Below are 16,336 nucleotides of genomic sequence, written 5' to 3' on the forward strand. Positions count from 1 at the left end.
TTTGTAATTATGCTGATTGCCATCTACATAGGTATCTTGATAACCTTTTCCTATGACTGCAAGCCAGTTAGCACCTCTCTTTTGAGGACCAGATGTGGTCGGGTGTGAACAGGAGGATCACTGGAGGACTTGGGGTTTAGTTTAGCAAATAGGGATGTGAGACTGTACAAGAATAACGCGAACAGAAGCAACTCTACAAATGCTGAATTAGTGAAATATGGGTTTAAAGGAGTGAAGATTTTTTTTCCTGTGAAAAATCATGAACTTTCCTTGGCAGATGGATGACACTTTGGTAGCTGGAAGATTCAAACCTGTCCTCGGGTATCCAAGTTATTTCTTGGACTGGTTCCACGTGTATCACTTCACCATGCCTTATAGTGGCATTTTCATTTGCTTCATTCTTCATAATCATTACCAAAGGTTTTTATTTTGTAATTGAAAAAATCAAAGAGTTTATAAATTATTTTCCTGTCTTTGCCAAATCTCCCATTAGCATTAGTGGAGGCTCATCTAGCAAGCGAGGTTAGACTCTACCATCGCCTTTAAGTATTCATTTCTCAGGGACTGATGGCTAGGAAGGAAGGCCAGCTGGTTGGGTTTTTTTTTTTTCCAAAACAGTGAGAGCGCCTGGGCCTTCTCGCTGAAATATATTTTATAAATGTGTAAATGGAGACATGATAAATGCAGGCATTTGCTGTCATTTTGTTCTTTTAAATAAATAACTGAGGATAATGAGTCTCAGCCACAGAATGAACATAATGAACTTCCAAAAAAGATGTTGTCTGAGAGCAATATTTACCACTGAGGAAAGGATTGTTACAAAAAAACCAAAAATTGTTTAGACGTTAGGGGATGAGATAAGAATCTATTAAAGGAATTAAAAGCGAAGATGATTCATCACACATTTCTGCTTATTTCTAAGAGACACATGAAAGGCAGGGATTTCAAAACATTTGTATTAGAAAAACATCAATAACAATGCCCCCTGATTTAATTTTCAGTCTCTCGGGCTTCAAAAGAAGATGTGACTCGTCTACGTTTGCCTTGAAAAACACACAGCACTGGAAACCGGCAAAGGCTCAGTCTGCTTTTCTACATTTCATTTTTTGATTGGTCGCCTATACATGATATTTACACCATTTTCTTCTTTGAGAAAACCTAGAACTGTTTTCACTGCATTGAGAATTGGATTTCTGATATGTTTCAAAGGGATGAAGTGTTTCTCCTGATGCTGCTGCCAAGGCTGCTGTGGTGTGCCGAGGAAAGCCCGTCTTACCTCCTTCCTCCTGCATACACTCCTCTTCTCCAGTCAACCCACTGCTCTCTCTGCTAAGAAAATCCCTCTGCAACAGAGACCGAGGCAGTCAATCAACTGTCTGTGTTTTGCTTTCCCCGTCATTGGCATGAGGCTGTTGCAAAGTATAAAGACTTAGGAATGATAGGAATATACTTCTATGAGGTTACGTGGGTATTGGAGCAAGGTCTCAAAGCCCAAGGGTGGTAGAAAATTTGTCTTAAAAGTGTTTTTCATAGCAGAATACAGGTAATAGTGATACTCTAATATTATAATAAAGGATTTCATTGGTTCATAAGCTACAGGGGGATAACTGAGAACACCACAACAAAAGGAAGAAAGAGAAAGAAGTGAAATCAAAGGAGAAGGTGTACATACACAAACAAGCTGTTAGCTGGTGATGTGGCTCTGTTGGCAAAACCCAGGAGTTACAGTCTAGCAAATCTCAATGCCTTTTGTTGTACAGCTCGAGTGTTGCTGAACAATATCCTTTTAGATGTCTGTTGTAAGCCAAGCATCTTTTAAACAGCCTTTGAAAATGAACAGCGTGTACCAGCTCCTGCTAATTTGGATAGGGGGCAGGGGTGGTCAGTAAAATCCTGATGTGATGGAAAGTAGTAGTGTTTTTCCTCAGCGTGGGAGTAGTAGAATCATAGAATCATTAGGTCGGAAAAGACCTTCGAGATCATTGGCTCCAACCGTACCTGTCTACTATTAAATGGTGTCCCCAAGCACCTCATCTACCTGCTTTTTCAACACCTCCGGGCACGATGACTCAACCACCTCCCTGGGCAGCCTGTTCCAGTGCTTGATAACCCTTTCTGTGAAGAAATTTTTCCTAATGTCCAATCTAAACTTCCCCTGATGCAGCTTGATGCCATTCTCTTTTGTCCTGTCACTAGGCGGAAGAGACCTACCTCCCTGCAACCTCCTTTCAGGTAGTTGTAGAGAGCAATAAGGTCTTCCCACAGCCTCCCCTTCTCCAGGCTAAATAACCCCAGTTCCCTCAGCCGCTCCTCATAAGACTTGCTCTCCAGCCCCCTCACCAGCTTCGTTGCTCTTCTCTGGACACGCTTCAGGACCTCAATGTCTTTCTTGTAGTGAGAGGCCAGAACTGAACACAGTATTCGAGGTGTGGCCTCACCATCGTAGAGCAGAGGGGAGAATCACTTCCCTGGTCCTGCTGGCCACACCATTTCTAATCCAAGCCAAGATGCCATTGGCCTTCTTGGCCACCTGGGCACACTGATGGCTCACGTTCAGTCGCCGCCAACGAGCACCCCCGGGTCCTTCTCTGCCAGTCAGCTTTCCAGCCACTCCTCCCCAAGCCTGTAGCGCTGCACGGCGTTGTTGTGTCCCAGGCGCAGGACTCTACACTTGGCCTTGTTAAACCTCATCCCGCTGGCCTCAGCCCATCGATCCAGCCTGTTCAGATCCCTCTGTAGAGCCTCCCTACACTCCAGCAGATTGACACTTCCTCACACTTTAGTGTCATCCACAAACTTGCTAAGGGTGCACTTGATCCTCTCCTCCAGGTCATCGATAAAGATATTCAACAGGACTGGACACCGCACCGAGCCCTGGGAAACATCACTTGTGACCGGCCTCCAGCTGGATTTAGCTCCATTTACCACCTCTCTTTGGGCCCAGCCATTGAGTCAGTATTTAACCCAGCAGCGGGTGCATCTGTCCAGGCCAGTGGCTGCCAGTTTCTCAAGTGGGATACTGTGAGAAACAGGGTCAAAGGCTTTACTAAAGTCCAGCTACACTGCATCCACAGCTTTTCCTTCATCCATCAAGCGGGTCACCTTGTCATAGCAGGCGATCAGGTTAGTTTGGCAGCACCTGCCTTTCATAAACCTGTGCTGACTGGGCCTGATTACCCAGTTGTCCTGTGTGTGCTGGGATAGCACTCAAGACGACCTGCTCCATGACCTTCCCTGGCACTGAGGTCGGACTGACAGGCCCGTAGTTCCCTGGATCCTCTCTCTGGCCCTTCTTGCAAATGGGTGTAAGATCTGCCAGCCTCCAGTCCAATGGAACTTCCCCAGTCAGTCAGATGATGGAAAGAAGTTTGGCAAGCACCTCTGCCAGCTTCCTTAACGCCCTTGGATGAATCCCACAGACTTATGAATATCTAATGTGCCTAGTAGGTCTCTAACCTTTTCCTCTTGGATCAAGGGAGCTTTGTTCTGCTCTTCCTCCCCGTCTACTGGCTCATGAGGTTGAGTATCCAGGGAACATCTTGCTACTAAAGACTAAGGCAAAGAAGTCATTAAGCACCTCAGCCTTATCCTTGTCCCTTGTCACTATTGTTCCCCCTGCGTCCAGTAAAGGATGGAGATTCTCCTTCTTTTGTTATTGATATATTTATAGAAGGATTTTCAAGGACGAAACACACTTATAAGGCTGAGCAACTGCCAGAGTAGACTGAGCTGGGAAGGAGAGGGAAGAGTGTAATTTGACTGTTCCCTGAGTGAGCGGTGCATGGGAGAACTGGAGAGCTGGAACACTGCTACAGTGCTGCACTCTGCTCCCTTCCTCAACCGCTGGCTCAGCACAGCCCAGTGCTGTAGATGTAGTTTCAGGTATGGTCCTACAGCTCCCTGACTCTGAGGAGACATTCAGGAAATGAAGCTGTGCAGAGTTCACGTGCCAAACTCCTGCTAGGCTTCTCCAGTCTGCCCCACGGGCTTGTTGCCAAGGACAAGAAGGGTATTGGGTGGAGGAGAGGGGATGGAAAAGGCAAGGAGGTCCTGGGATCTCACATGGTCCTTTGAAAGGTGCTCTCGGATCTAGGAAGATCAGCAGAAAGTTAAGGCAGCTACACCTGTGTGTGGAGGCATTCTCCCCATACGCTGAAACACCTCCATCTCCTGCATGGGCTGGGTAAAGCATTGGGTACGCTGAAACTCCAACGGGCTTCTGGTGGCTTTGCTCTTAAGAAAAAACAACTCCCTTCTAACATGAAACTTAATGGGAAAAAAAAAAAAGTCCCCATTTTGAGAATTAAGGAAAAAAACTTTATTGGAATGATTCTAATGTCATCTTTTCTTTTTGCCTTGTACCATTTAAAGACATCAAACTGCATTTTACTCCCACTTAAAGGTGCGATGAGCCTTGTGAACATAAACCAGGCACAGGACAGCTCAACTCAAGAGACAACCACTTTGCAGATTCACAACTGTCTAAAGAGAAATACCTTTATGCTAAGATATACTACACAGCTACAGAAGCCATTGCCTTATTTGCTGCTATGCCCCAAGTTTAAGTCCTTACTCAGCTATTCTTTATTGTTATTTTCATATCTGATACACTTCTGCTTGTGCATCTTCCAACTGAACATACTGTGCTTCTGTTTAACTATCTATTTATAGTCATAAGAGAAATAAACATATAAAATAAATGCATCTTGATGCATAGCTGTGCAGGAGTACAGATGTTTTATTAATGAAAATGAATCCAGCTTTTTGTAAGTCATGGCAGCAATATAACATATCATTGTTTGCTCCTCCGCTAGACAGTCCCTGTTGTTTTTACATAGAAATTCCTGTAATACTTAATGGACATCTGGAAGAATTCAGGCAATTAATCGAATTCACGCAGGAGCTAGGCTAATGGCTGTCTGAAAGGCAGATTACATTAAATCAAACTTGCAATATGAATGAAAGTACTTAATCATACATGCAACATTCATTAGACGCGGCACAGCAAGTGTTTTGATTACTTTAATGAAAGATCAGGTAAAGTGCATCAACTGAACAGATTGAAGAGACAGCATGCTTACAAATGTTTGATTATGTTGACTATCAACAGAAACAGTGCCAGTAATTTATAGCAAAACATATTTGGAGGAGGATGGAGCCATTGAACTTGGGAGGGGAAGGGAAATTTGGGGCTCACCTCCAAGCACTTTAATTAATAGTCAGGACAACGGGACTTTATTCAAATGTCATGAAAGAAGTAAAACAGATGTATTTGGAAAATCCTCTATGGCAACTGCTAGGGATCACTTAGGTTTTCAGTACTTAGAGTCTGATGCTGTTTTTGCGTCCCTTGTGTTTTGTCTGACTTTAGAGTAAACAGCGCTAAGTCCTAACTGGAAAAAAATATTTTCAAAGCAATGAGATTCATGCTCGATTTTTTTTGGTCTGCAAAAGGTAATAATTGCAGATCTGTGCTTCCCTTTCCGAGACACCCTTCAGCTACCACTTCCTTCACCTTCTGTGGCAGGGAGGAGAGTGCAGCTGCAGAGGACCTTTGGCTGCGGATCATCCTGGGGCATCCCCACATTCTCCCTTTTCCAACCTTCTCAGCCAGGAGTGTGTTTTGTTGTTGCCCTGCCCCCCAATGCTGCCCACAGGCGCAGACCCACCAAAGACTGACACAGCACCATGATGCACCTCCCGAGAGCCAGCGCTGCAGCCTCCCCGCTCCGCAGCTTCACGCACGACGGGCGCCTGGCAGGTATCATTTGGGGATGAGCACAGCGATTGACTTCAGAAGCTGGAGGTGCACTATCTGAAAACAACAGCAGCTCTCTGGCTCAGCACTGCCTTTCCCTTGCCCTTCTCCTTCATATTCCCTTGCACGGAGATGAATCACCATTTCCTTTTGGGAGCTGCCACTCTCCTTGTTGCTTTTGTGAGATGCAAGTACACAGCTCAGATGTGGTTTATTTCATGGAATTTGCAGTTTTCCTGCTTATTTCTTTAAGGGCGCTGCTCTTCCCAGTAGTTTGTAGGGAGGAGTTGTTTGTAGGCAGCTTTCTGTGTTGGTTTGCTCTCCTTCTCCCATTCTTTGCCACTATTTTTGTCCATCATTTGCTCCCATGCTCCACATCCCCCTTTGCAACTGTTGCTGGCCACGATGGCTCCTACATTGCCACCTACTTTGGAGTGGCCAGGACGTGCCTGCACCTTATTCATTATGAATTCCTGCCATCCATCGCACAGGCAAATAAAGCTGCAATGACACCCTTCTGGCAGCTCAGACAGGAGAGGGAACCAGGAATTTGGTGGAATGTGAAGAAAATGAAGGGAGAAGTAGATAGGGTACCATGAGGAAGGAGTGTGAGAAATGTCCCGGGCAACTGGGAAATTGCTCGTTGCCTCTCCAAGCCAGAGGAATAATATGGAGGAAACTGGCCTTGGCACAGCAGCATGAAAAAATTTGGGGCTGGAGGGAGTAGGAAAAAAGTAAATATTTTCCTGAGGGCTCAGCTCCCTGCACTGTGTCCCCACACGATTGGACATGCCCCAACTCCAGCACAAGAAGAGCAGGATGAAGTGCGGCCATAACAAAGTATTTTGTAGTTGTGATTCACCTGACCCTCCTCTCTCCTCTCAAAAAAATTCCCAGACCAAGCCCTTCTGGGAAATTAGGCAAACTGCAGGTTTCTCTGTCCTGGTTGGACTTTACTGGAGGCAGGCACAGAGCTACCTAGCCCAGGGTGCGGTGTAGGCATGACTTGGGAGCTTCACTTCTGCTATCCTCCTGCTCTCTTGTCTTCTTGTGTCTTCAGTTGTTGCTCTCTTCGCGTGCAGAACTGCCCACCTATCCGCGTGTAGATCCACATGCAGCGCAGCTGGGACTCAGCCTTGCTGAAAGTCCCTATTGCTATTCATATAATTAATAACTACGACCTTTCTGTGCAAGCAGTATCTTTTTCAGTGAATTACAACATATAACGATGTTTGTAGAAAACAGACTGCCGAGTATCTCATGCCAGAGGAAGCCGAAGCTTCCTATTTATAACGTTGTGAGATCAATAATCAACTCCATTACAGGCAAATTTGTCACGGCAAATGGCTTCAGCCTGTGGGGTACAAGCTGAAATCCATCTGAAATCTGTAATGAAATAATAACAAAAGTCATAATGGTCCCATTGAGGCTTTCGGATGACTTGAATGAGTTTGGGAATGTCGGGCTGCTCCCTGGAGAGTACCTGGTGTCCCTGTGATGGGCTACTGCAGACAGAACTGGGGAAGAACCGATACGTGGGAGCGCTCATTTGGCTCTTATGCTGCTGCTTACTTGCAGAATAGGGACAGGAGCCGCAGCATCACTGTCCTCACAATATCATCTTAGTGTTGGCAGCATGGCAACGTCAACAGTGTCACTTCACTTATGAAAAAGAGAAAGGTTCAATGTTTTCATAGTATCTTAAAATCCCTTCAAATCCCTCTAGACCGAGTACCTTCACAGAACAGTTTCCTACCTTCCCTTACAGAAACCTTTTTGTTAATATTTGAGCAATGAAGAAAACGCAGCAGCCGTTAGCATCATTTTCCCCTCGAGGCAGACTGTCCTCCAGCAAAACAAAACACAATTAAGCTACCAGCAAAGTCAGTCGTATTAGACAATCCATATCCTCACAATGCAGATATTTCCTTCAATGTCTGTCACCAGCACCAAATCCCCAACCACAGCAAGGTAATTGGCAGCCTCCTTCTAGGGGGAAGACGGAATGGCTTGTGCTGCCACCAAAAACAGCCCGGGTTTTGTTTGTGCAAGTGCTGGAGCCCGAGGGTGGTACCGCTGATCTAGCTGTATTGCCGGAGAGTCATGTATCAAGGACAGGCTTCTGAGGCGGCTTCTGTCTCTCTCCTATTTACTGCTGCTTTAATTACAAACCAGATGTCAGGGGAAGATTTAAAAGTCATCGCTATTTGAAATTCTGAAATTTAAAAAAAGTTAACCACAATCTTTTTTTTTTGTGGTGGGGAAGGGAAACATGAAGGAGAGAAATGGTCTTTCATCCTCTGCTTATAGTTATTTTCTATTTTATTTTTAACTCTTATTTTTTTAAAGTTGTGGTTATTTTTCTTTTTATTAAGTAGCCAAAGGCATTTCTCTTTTTCCGTCTGCCCCTTCAACCCCCAGAGAGTTTTCAGGCTTTTCTCTGAGAACCAGACCTCACCCAAGACTTTCTCCCTCCCAGACGGGATTGCTGTCATACATTCCTCTTGCTGTTTATGCCCCGAGACTGTTCAGAAACATCAAATGCAGCTTCCCACTTACTTGATGACATTTTATTCAGGGATGACATTACACCTCCTCTCCAGCATCCACGCAGGCTCCCAGGTGTCCAGCAAGGAGCCAGTGCTGCCCTCTGGACTCTGTTGGAGACACGGCCGGGACTGGGAGCAATGGAATTCCTACCTCGCAGGCAGAAGTCATTATCCACGGGCATTGCATGTGCACTGGGACAAAGAAGGACCTGGGTAACAAGTTGCTGGTGTCATACCCCGGACTCCACCCCAGGCAATCAGATGGAGCATAGTCCATAAGGCACCAGCAGCAATCTGCTCCTCTCTAGAAGAACCTGAAGTCTGTCCTTGCTTTGGAAGGTCTTCAAGAGGTTGATCAAGCCATCATTGAGTCTGATTGCTGAATCTTGACAAGGCTTGGATGGGTCTCACAGGCTTATTTTAGCAGGAAAGTTATGTAGAGGGGTAAAAGTCCCTTCGCACAAAATGGGAAGCTCCTATCAGAAGGGAGGCAGAGCAATGCCATATCTTTTCCTGTTCCCTAACTCGCAAGCCTTCAGCCCCAACCAGGAAGGAGGGAATGGTCTCAGGAGGCAAAGGATGTAAGAGTAGGAGCTGGTTCCTCTTGTTCTCACCCCATCAGTTCTACATCAGCTACTGTATTTTTCTACTTTGCATTTCCTATTTACTGTGGGATAAACCCTTTTGTTACTCTAAGGGCATCTAAGGATGGCTCTCATACATAAGCGGCCAGCGAGTTCGATCACGTCCAACCTGATTTTATCAGACTGTAGAGAACATAGCATAAGGTCAGGAGCAATGACATCGTTCAGTGCCTTGCTTAGGAAAGCCTGGACCTTAAGTAAAGTTCCTCTGTCGTAGGATGTTCAGGTGGGTTAAGCGCTGCTCTCAGCTGCATGACTAAATTAATGGAATGCAATAAATCAGTGGAAAAAAAAATCCATCAGATTTCCACAGTATTTGGGAGTGTGTGCGCAAAAATTTGTTAAATATCCTTTTAAATTATCTGAATTTTCTAATTATAAAATATGTGGAAGGAGTAAAAGCTGAAGGCAAGAAGACAAATCCATGTAACAGTTTGGAAGGCTTTGAATCTGTAAGAGCCAGGTGTGATGCCAGTCACCAGGGTTAAACTCACTTTGTGAATGTGACGAAGGAGGGAAAATAATCTGTAACCATAGACTAATGACGCTATGAATGGGAACCAGCACTGGGAGAGGGGCAGCCTCAGGAAAAGAATATGTTTATGGAGACAACTGAGCCACAAGGTGGCTGCAATAGTTTGAAACAAAGAGATTTTGCCGGTGTTTTTGTTAAAGTTCTGCGGGTGCTGGCATGTGCTGCAGCAAGACCAGGGGTGGGATGATGGGGTTTGCAGTTTTGGGTCTCACCTCGGAACCCGATCATAAACTGGAGGCAGATGGACAAGGCTACAAGGCTGTGCTGTGAAGACAACGGAGGCACAAACTTTCATCAAAACATTGGGAAGAGCTGAGGGGCACAGCAGAAGAGGCAGCAGTGATGGGGCAGTGATTCCACCTCTGCAACTCAGGGTACGGAGACTCTAAGCTACTTCCCCCCTGGTCTCCCCATGACTGCTGGGCTATGTCAGACCATGACAGCTTTTACTGGAAAAATGTTTGGAGTCCCAGTAACCGCACTCAATGCACCTGCTGTCCATCTGGCACTTCACCTCCTGCTGCTCCTGTGCAGGGCAGGGCATTTTTGGCTTCCTCACCCCTTGGCACAGAGCTGAGCTGGACATTCCTGCCACAGACTAATTTTACAAAGTGACAAAAGCAAAACGAGACATTAAGGGGAACATCACATATAAGGGGAAAATGAAAGAACTGTTTATGTGTGGCTTGGAGGAATGTCACAAAACAGTGGATCCATAACCAGGGATCCGGTTATTCAGTGAGAAGCATAGCTGGGAAGTCCCAGTCACAAAGGTCGGCCCAAATATTAGGCAAAAATCACACAGTCGTTCAGTGGAGCGACCTTACTGCGCCGCAGCACGGCTCGTCAGTCCCAGTTACAGAGATTCATACTAACAAAGGCCGATCTCGAGCTCGCAGAGTCTATAATCTAATCTAAAATTCAGCGCAACCATGAAAATGGAGGAAAATAGGAGTCATGTAAAACATTATTAAGACTTTGCTAAGCAAATAGAATCAGAACGCTAAGATAGAGAAGCGGTTGAGCATTTTAAAGCCGATGGGGCAAGTTCTGCTCCGTGTGAAGGCTTCGTATCGTCACATCACTCCTGGGAAGCCCCCGATCCAGAGGTCCCGGTTCTCCCTTTCTCCCGGTGCTCTGTAATTCCTCCTGCTAAGGTATGTTTCCCAGACGGTGAGTCTGACCCCACTAACGCGGCCAGGGATGGAGGGAGACTTTAGGGTGTTCGTTTTCACTGGAACGCCATCTTGAGGTGTCCAGGGAGGACCGGGAGCGATGGAACTGGAGATACTGGTGAAGCGCGGTGGGGTTGGAGGGGACCCGCTGCGGTGCCCCCCGTTCTCCACCGAAACGGCAGCGTTTCTACAGAGGCGAACGGCGCTGCCTCGCTGCGGGGATGCCCTCAGCATCCACCGGGCGGTCAGGGAGCGCAGCCGGCGCGGACGGAGCGGGCAGGTTTCGGCTCTTTTGCGGTTGGTGGTACCGCAACTCAGCCTCGCTGCCACGGGTTCATCACGCCGAGAGGCGGCGGCTCCGCTCTCGCCCGGGGACTCGCGGCGGTGCCGCATCTTTCTGGCTCCTCAGGGGCAGATTCCCGTCGGAGCGGCGGGCAGGCGCCCCGCTCCCGCTGCCTCCCGAGGGAAGCCGGGCAGGGCTCGCACCTCCCGCCCGCCGCCCCGGCAGCGGGGAGCCCCGGCCCCAACTCCTCATTGGCCGCCGAGGGCGGAGGGAGGATGACGCCCGGGCGGGCGCGGGGGTATAAAGGGCGGGCGGGCCGGTACCGCCGCGCTCCCGCCATGCCGCGCGGGTTCCTCGTCAAGCGCAGCCGGCGCCCCGGCGGCTCCTACCGGGAGCGTCGCCCGGAGCGGGACCCGCCGCCCGCGGGCAGCCCCGTTGCGGGGCGGCGGGAGGGGAGGGAGGAAGAAGAGGAGGAGGAGGGGGAAGAAGGCGCCGCCCGCCCCGCCGCGCGTCCCCCCGGCATGGCCCCGGCGGAGGGTCCGCCCGCCTGGGGAGCGGCGGGGCCGCGGGCGGCGCTCTTCGAGCGGTGCCTGAGCTCGCCCGCCTCGGCCGAGTCCTTCCCGCTGGCCGCCGCGCTGCCGCCCGCCGAGGCGCCGCCGCCGCCCCGCGCCCCGCCGCCCAAGCGCCCGCCGCGGGCCAAGCCGCCGGCCAAGCGGGCCAAGGCCGCGCGGAAGCTGAGCTTCGCCGACGAGGTGACCACGTCGCCCGTGCTGGGGCTGCGCATCAAGGAGGAGGGGCCCGAGGGCCGCCCGGGGCCGCCGGCGGGGCGCACGCCGCTGGGCGAGTTCGTCTGCCAGCTGTGCAAGGAGCGCTACGCCGACCCGCTGGCGCTCGCCCAGCACCGCTGCTCCCGCATCGTGCGCGTCGAGTACCGCTGCCCCGAGTGCCACAAGATCTTCAGCTGCCCCGCCAACCTGGCCTCGCACCGCCGCTGGCACAAGCCGCGGCCCGGGACCGGCGCCGACGGCTCCGCAGCCGCCGCCACCACCACCACCACCACCGCCGCGCCGGGCAAGGAGAACGGCCCCGAGCGGCGCCCCGCGCCCCAGCCGCCCCGTCAGCACCGCGGCGGCGCGGACAGCGCCGCGGCCCCGCCCGGCCCCGCGCCCGGCGCCGAGGCGTTGGCGTGCCCGTGCTGCCAGAAGCGGTTCCGGCGGCAGGCGTACCTGCGCAAGCACCTGGGCACCCACGCGCCGCCCGAGCGCGGGCAGCTCGCCTTCGCCTGCCACCTCTGCGGCGCCCGCTTCCCCTCGGCCGACGGCAGGGACAAGCACGGGCTGTGGCACGCCGTGCGGGAGGAGCTGCTGCTGCCGCCGCCCGCCGGGCCCCCCGAGGGCGGCGAGCGGCAGGGCTTCCCCTGCAAGCACTGCCCCGCCACCTTCTTCAGCGCGCCGGGGCTGGCGCGGCACGCCAGCAAGTGCCACCCGCCCGAGAGCAGGCAGGTCCTGCTGCTCCAGCTGCCCGTGCGGCCGGGCTGCTAGCGCCGGGAGACACTCCGGTGGAAGGAACGTCGCCGGCTCCCGAAGCTCCCGGGGCACCGAGCATCCTCGGGCCGGGGGGGAGGGGGGGGGGCGTCGGAGCACCGAAAGTCCCGAAGTTCAGCTGTACATACGATATTTAAAGAGAGGAATTATTTTTCGTGAGAAAAGGAGCCCGATCCGGTGACCTTGTTTTAATAGCCTTAGCCCTCGAGCTTCGACGGTTTAAGTTATTGTGAGGTGTTTCGTTTGCTGTATTTTGTACTAAGGTAGTCGAGAAGGTAAATGTTCCTGTGGGGTCAGTGTCGAGTCATAGAATAGCTCGCGAAACTTACGGAAAATTACTCGTGCTGTCTGCTTAATTGAAATACAAAGTGTTGATCTCCTCCTATAGCTAAGAACGCATCTCCTGCTTACTCCGTGTTCCTGTACGCTAGCGGCCATGCGGTGGGCGAAACGCCCGTCTCCGGCAGCTGCCCGTTTCAAAACTTGCTCCCTTAGTGTCTTTTTAGTGCAGCTCTGGCAACAGCAAGAAGCGCAGTTTGGTCTCACCGTGGGTCCCCATCCGCGCTTGGCCTTCTCCGGTGCCCACGACCCCTCTCCTCCGAGAGCTGCGTGTCCATGTGGCTCCTCCAAGTTTTGTGAACAGCTGAAACTGCAACATGAAACGGTCTTTTTTTTCGGCTAAAGCACAGGTGCAGGCTTCCTTCCTTCTCCCTTACAAGACCCACCTGTAGGAAAGCAGCCCACGGTGTGTATACCCTGGCTTTTAACAGGCCAAATGCTTTGAAATACTGTCAAATTTACCCGCTACTGATATTTCAGCCTGTATTTATCTATTTCTCTATTTTTTTTCCCCACGCATCGGTGCTTGTTTCCAAATGTGATAGCGGATGAGGCCAAAAATAAGGGCAAGCAAATTCAATAAAGGATTTAAAACAAACCATCATGCCTTCCTTGAATTCCGTAGGGCAAAGTGGGTCAGCTGGTGATCTGTGAAGAACCAAACTGATCCCGGTCATAGCCTTTGTTCTTAACAGTCTCTCTGAAATGAGCATGCAAAATATTTCAATGTTTTGATTAGCCTCCCCTAAATCAATTTTTTGTACTTCCAGATTTTTGTTGCCGCACAACTAAATATCCATGTGTGTCACACCCAAAGGCTGAAAGCAACGATAAGTACTTTTATTATTTTAAATGTGCTTCATGGACTTTCTCATTCAAGTTCCAGAAGCTGGGCCAATGAAATAATACACTACAGCCTAAAAGCAGCCAAGATTCGCTGTTTGACAAAGGAGGCTAAACTTGCAGCTCGCTCTTCTCATATATCAGAAATAAAGGATGTTATTTTAAGTTGCCCATTTTCCCATCATTTGTTGGTAATGGTTACTTAGGTAAAAATGCCCGTTTATGCCATCAAATGAATTCTCCCCTGGAGAAGGTCACTATGTCTTTTTTAAATCGTCACTCTCCTTTCTCCACTTGTGTTTTCAAAGACGAGGGGCTCCGGACCACAGAAACCTGATGATTATTAACTGGTCGAACAACCAGCCTGCAGGAGGGAACATCCTGCGCTCTGCGTTACGACCGGAGCTACGTGTGTTGTATTTAATAGATCCGGGCAAAAGTTTTCAGTACAGTGTTCTTGCGACGGTTTGGGAAAGAGCTCCTAAGAACTCGTGTGTACTTCTTAATGCAAATGAAAACTAAGCTGTGTATCACACTTAACTGCTCCACGTGTAATACGCTACTATTCTGTAAATGGAAGTAAAAAGCCTAATCACCGAGGTGAATGACTGAGGTGAATGACTAATATACAAAAGGTGGTAAGAATAATTTTATTGTATTATTAAATAGCATGTCTTCTCTTCAACCATTACAAATTTGTAGATACTACATGAATGACAATACATAATTTATCTTTTTGTTTTTGCCCATACGATATATTTACACATGCAGTTAGTACCGATGGCATGCTACATTTTGTTCACAGCATTTTGCCAGACTCAAAATGTAAGCATTTCATCTTCTGTAGTAAAGTATCTCTGGGTGGGTGGAACACATGTACTAATCTGCACTCACAGGGTTGGAATTGTCAGCATTTCAGGTCGGGCTCCTGGAGCATGTTCCCTTTTCTTCCCTAGTACAGATCATCAGAGAAATGGATTTCTATCAGGAAAGTGCTCTCTCTCTTTTTTTCTTTCTTTTTTTTTTTCTTTAATTTAGGAAACAAGAATATACACCTAGACCCAGCAGCCCAGTTATTAAGGCCTACATTCAAGGAATTTGATGGCATTTACTATTGATACCACTTGGAAAAACAAACATTATAAAAAATATTTGGAAGCCGAGCATAAGCAGAATTTCAGCACAGTGATTTTTTTTTTTTTCTGTTTTTCTGGCATAGATTATGGCATCACCTGCACAGTTATGAAATGATACATTGCTTTGTGAAGAGAGTTGGTGCTAAGAGTAAGTTATTTTGTTTGGACTCTTAATGCTTAAGAGGCTGTTGAACTATTTTATTCTTAACATAAATAATCTGTACACATCCTGTGCATTAACGTTGTGACAGAGACTTTACAAATGCAACTTCAATTTAAAATTGTACATTCATTTTCAAATTGTACATATTCTTTCTTTGTTACAGAGAAAATTGCAGTGGGGCACAATAAATATAGTGTATTCAAACTGCAGTCTCCAATTCCATAAATGACTCAAAATCAACCAGAGTTAAAAATGACTACTGTTAAGATATCGTAATCATCCAGGAAGGTAAAAGGTGCAGAGAACAAACTGCACTAAAAAAAAAAAGAAAAAAAAGAAAAAAAAAGGCAGCCTGGAGTTTGATAAAAAAACCAAAAGCTAAAAATATGAAATTCCAGTGTCACTGTTTAAAATAAACATAGAGAGCAGGGATATGCAGGGTACACGCACACACACATTAGAAACATTATCCTTCAATGGAAAGCGGTGCGGTGCTGCAGGAGTGTGGCCGACTGCTGTTCGCTAGGAAGCTGCAGGCATCTCTTAGGACTTGTTGGCTGAGCCAGAGGACCGGCGCAGTTTCATGGACATGCGGCTCTTGCTAGTCCGAGGAGACATTGGAGAGGCTAAGTCTGTTCCATCCACCTGTGCTGTTGCTGCTGCTGGAGCTTCTCCCGGCTGAGTCTCTGGGCAGAAGCCTGCAGAGGACAGCAAGAACCAGATGGGTCAGTGCTGCCTTCCGCACTCGCAGCGTGGGAATCTATTCACAAGGGACAGAGAGGAATTTCAGTGCTGCTGTCACTCCCACAGCTTATCCTATGCCTTTAACCAGCTGTGGGGTACGGCACTGCACGCGGAGCTAGCAACTGCCACAAATTCACCTCTAGAGAAATGGTGATGCCAGAAACCACTGAGCTTTGGGAGTGCAGAAGCCCCTCGCTCTCGGCACGTGAGGCAGCGCTGAAGTGGGCGATGTTCTCCCACTAACTGGGAGAGCAAACGCCTCCAGCTCCCTTGCAGGGATGGGGAGTTGCTATTCAAACCCAGAGGAAACCAGTCTTTAATTGAGAATATGAAGGTTAACAGCTCGTGGCGCATGAAGGGAGCTCTAGGAATGCAGCTGAAGAGGTGGAGTGAATTAGGGGCCAACCAGGAAAGCAGAATATCTTCTCCCATCCCAACTTTAGTTGGTGCTTCAAAAGGCACAAATTCCTACAGGGCCCACAAGGCAGAAGCTTGAACAGATCATACTAACTGGATGCACTATACATTAACATTTCTTTGTAAAAGGAACAAGATGAATTTGAGATAATGGTATGTAGTTCATTAGCCCAGCGCTACGCTACAGAGGACCCCGAGTCCTCACT

At 48.7% G+C, this 16,336-nt stretch overlaps 2 protein-coding genes across 8 annotated transcripts in view; one reads left to right on the forward strand and one right to left on the reverse strand.

The window, feature by feature from the left end:
* Window positions 1-10,906: 10,906 nt before the first annotated feature.
* On the forward strand, window positions 10,907-12,630 carry INSM2 (INSM transcriptional repressor 2). Its single transcript, XM_054068515.1, has one exon. The coding sequence runs from the start codon at window positions 11,220-11,222 to the stop codon at window positions 12,483-12,485; it is 1,266 nt and encodes a 421-aa protein (XP_053924490.1). The 5' UTR covers window positions 10,907-11,219; the 3' UTR covers window positions 12,486-12,630.
* A 1,674-nt stretch (window positions 12,631-14,304) lies between these two features.
* RALGAPA1 (Ral GTPase activating protein catalytic subunit alpha 1) overlaps window positions 14,305-16,336 on the reverse strand; it is a 125,471-nt gene continuing 123,439 nt past the window's right edge. For 6 of the 7 annotated variants that reach the window (XM_054068514.1, XM_054068513.1, XM_054068508.1 and 3 more), the window contains one exon: window positions 14,305-15,667. In XM_054068514.1, coding sequence (XP_053924489.1) covers window positions 15,513-15,667 — 155 coding nt within the window. In that variant the 3' untranslated portion in view covers window positions 14,305-15,512. Of the gene's footprint in view, window positions 15,730-16,336 lie in introns of all 7 variants that reach the window. The other variant, XM_054068506.1, reaches the window with a different exon arrangement.

This window comes from Cuculus canorus, chromosome 5 (assembly GCF_017976375.1).
Source record: "Cuculus canorus isolate bCucCan1 chromosome 5, bCucCan1.pri, whole genome shotgun sequence".
Classification (NCBI taxonomy): domain Eukaryota; kingdom Metazoa; phylum Chordata; class Aves; order Cuculiformes; family Cuculidae; genus Cuculus; species Cuculus canorus.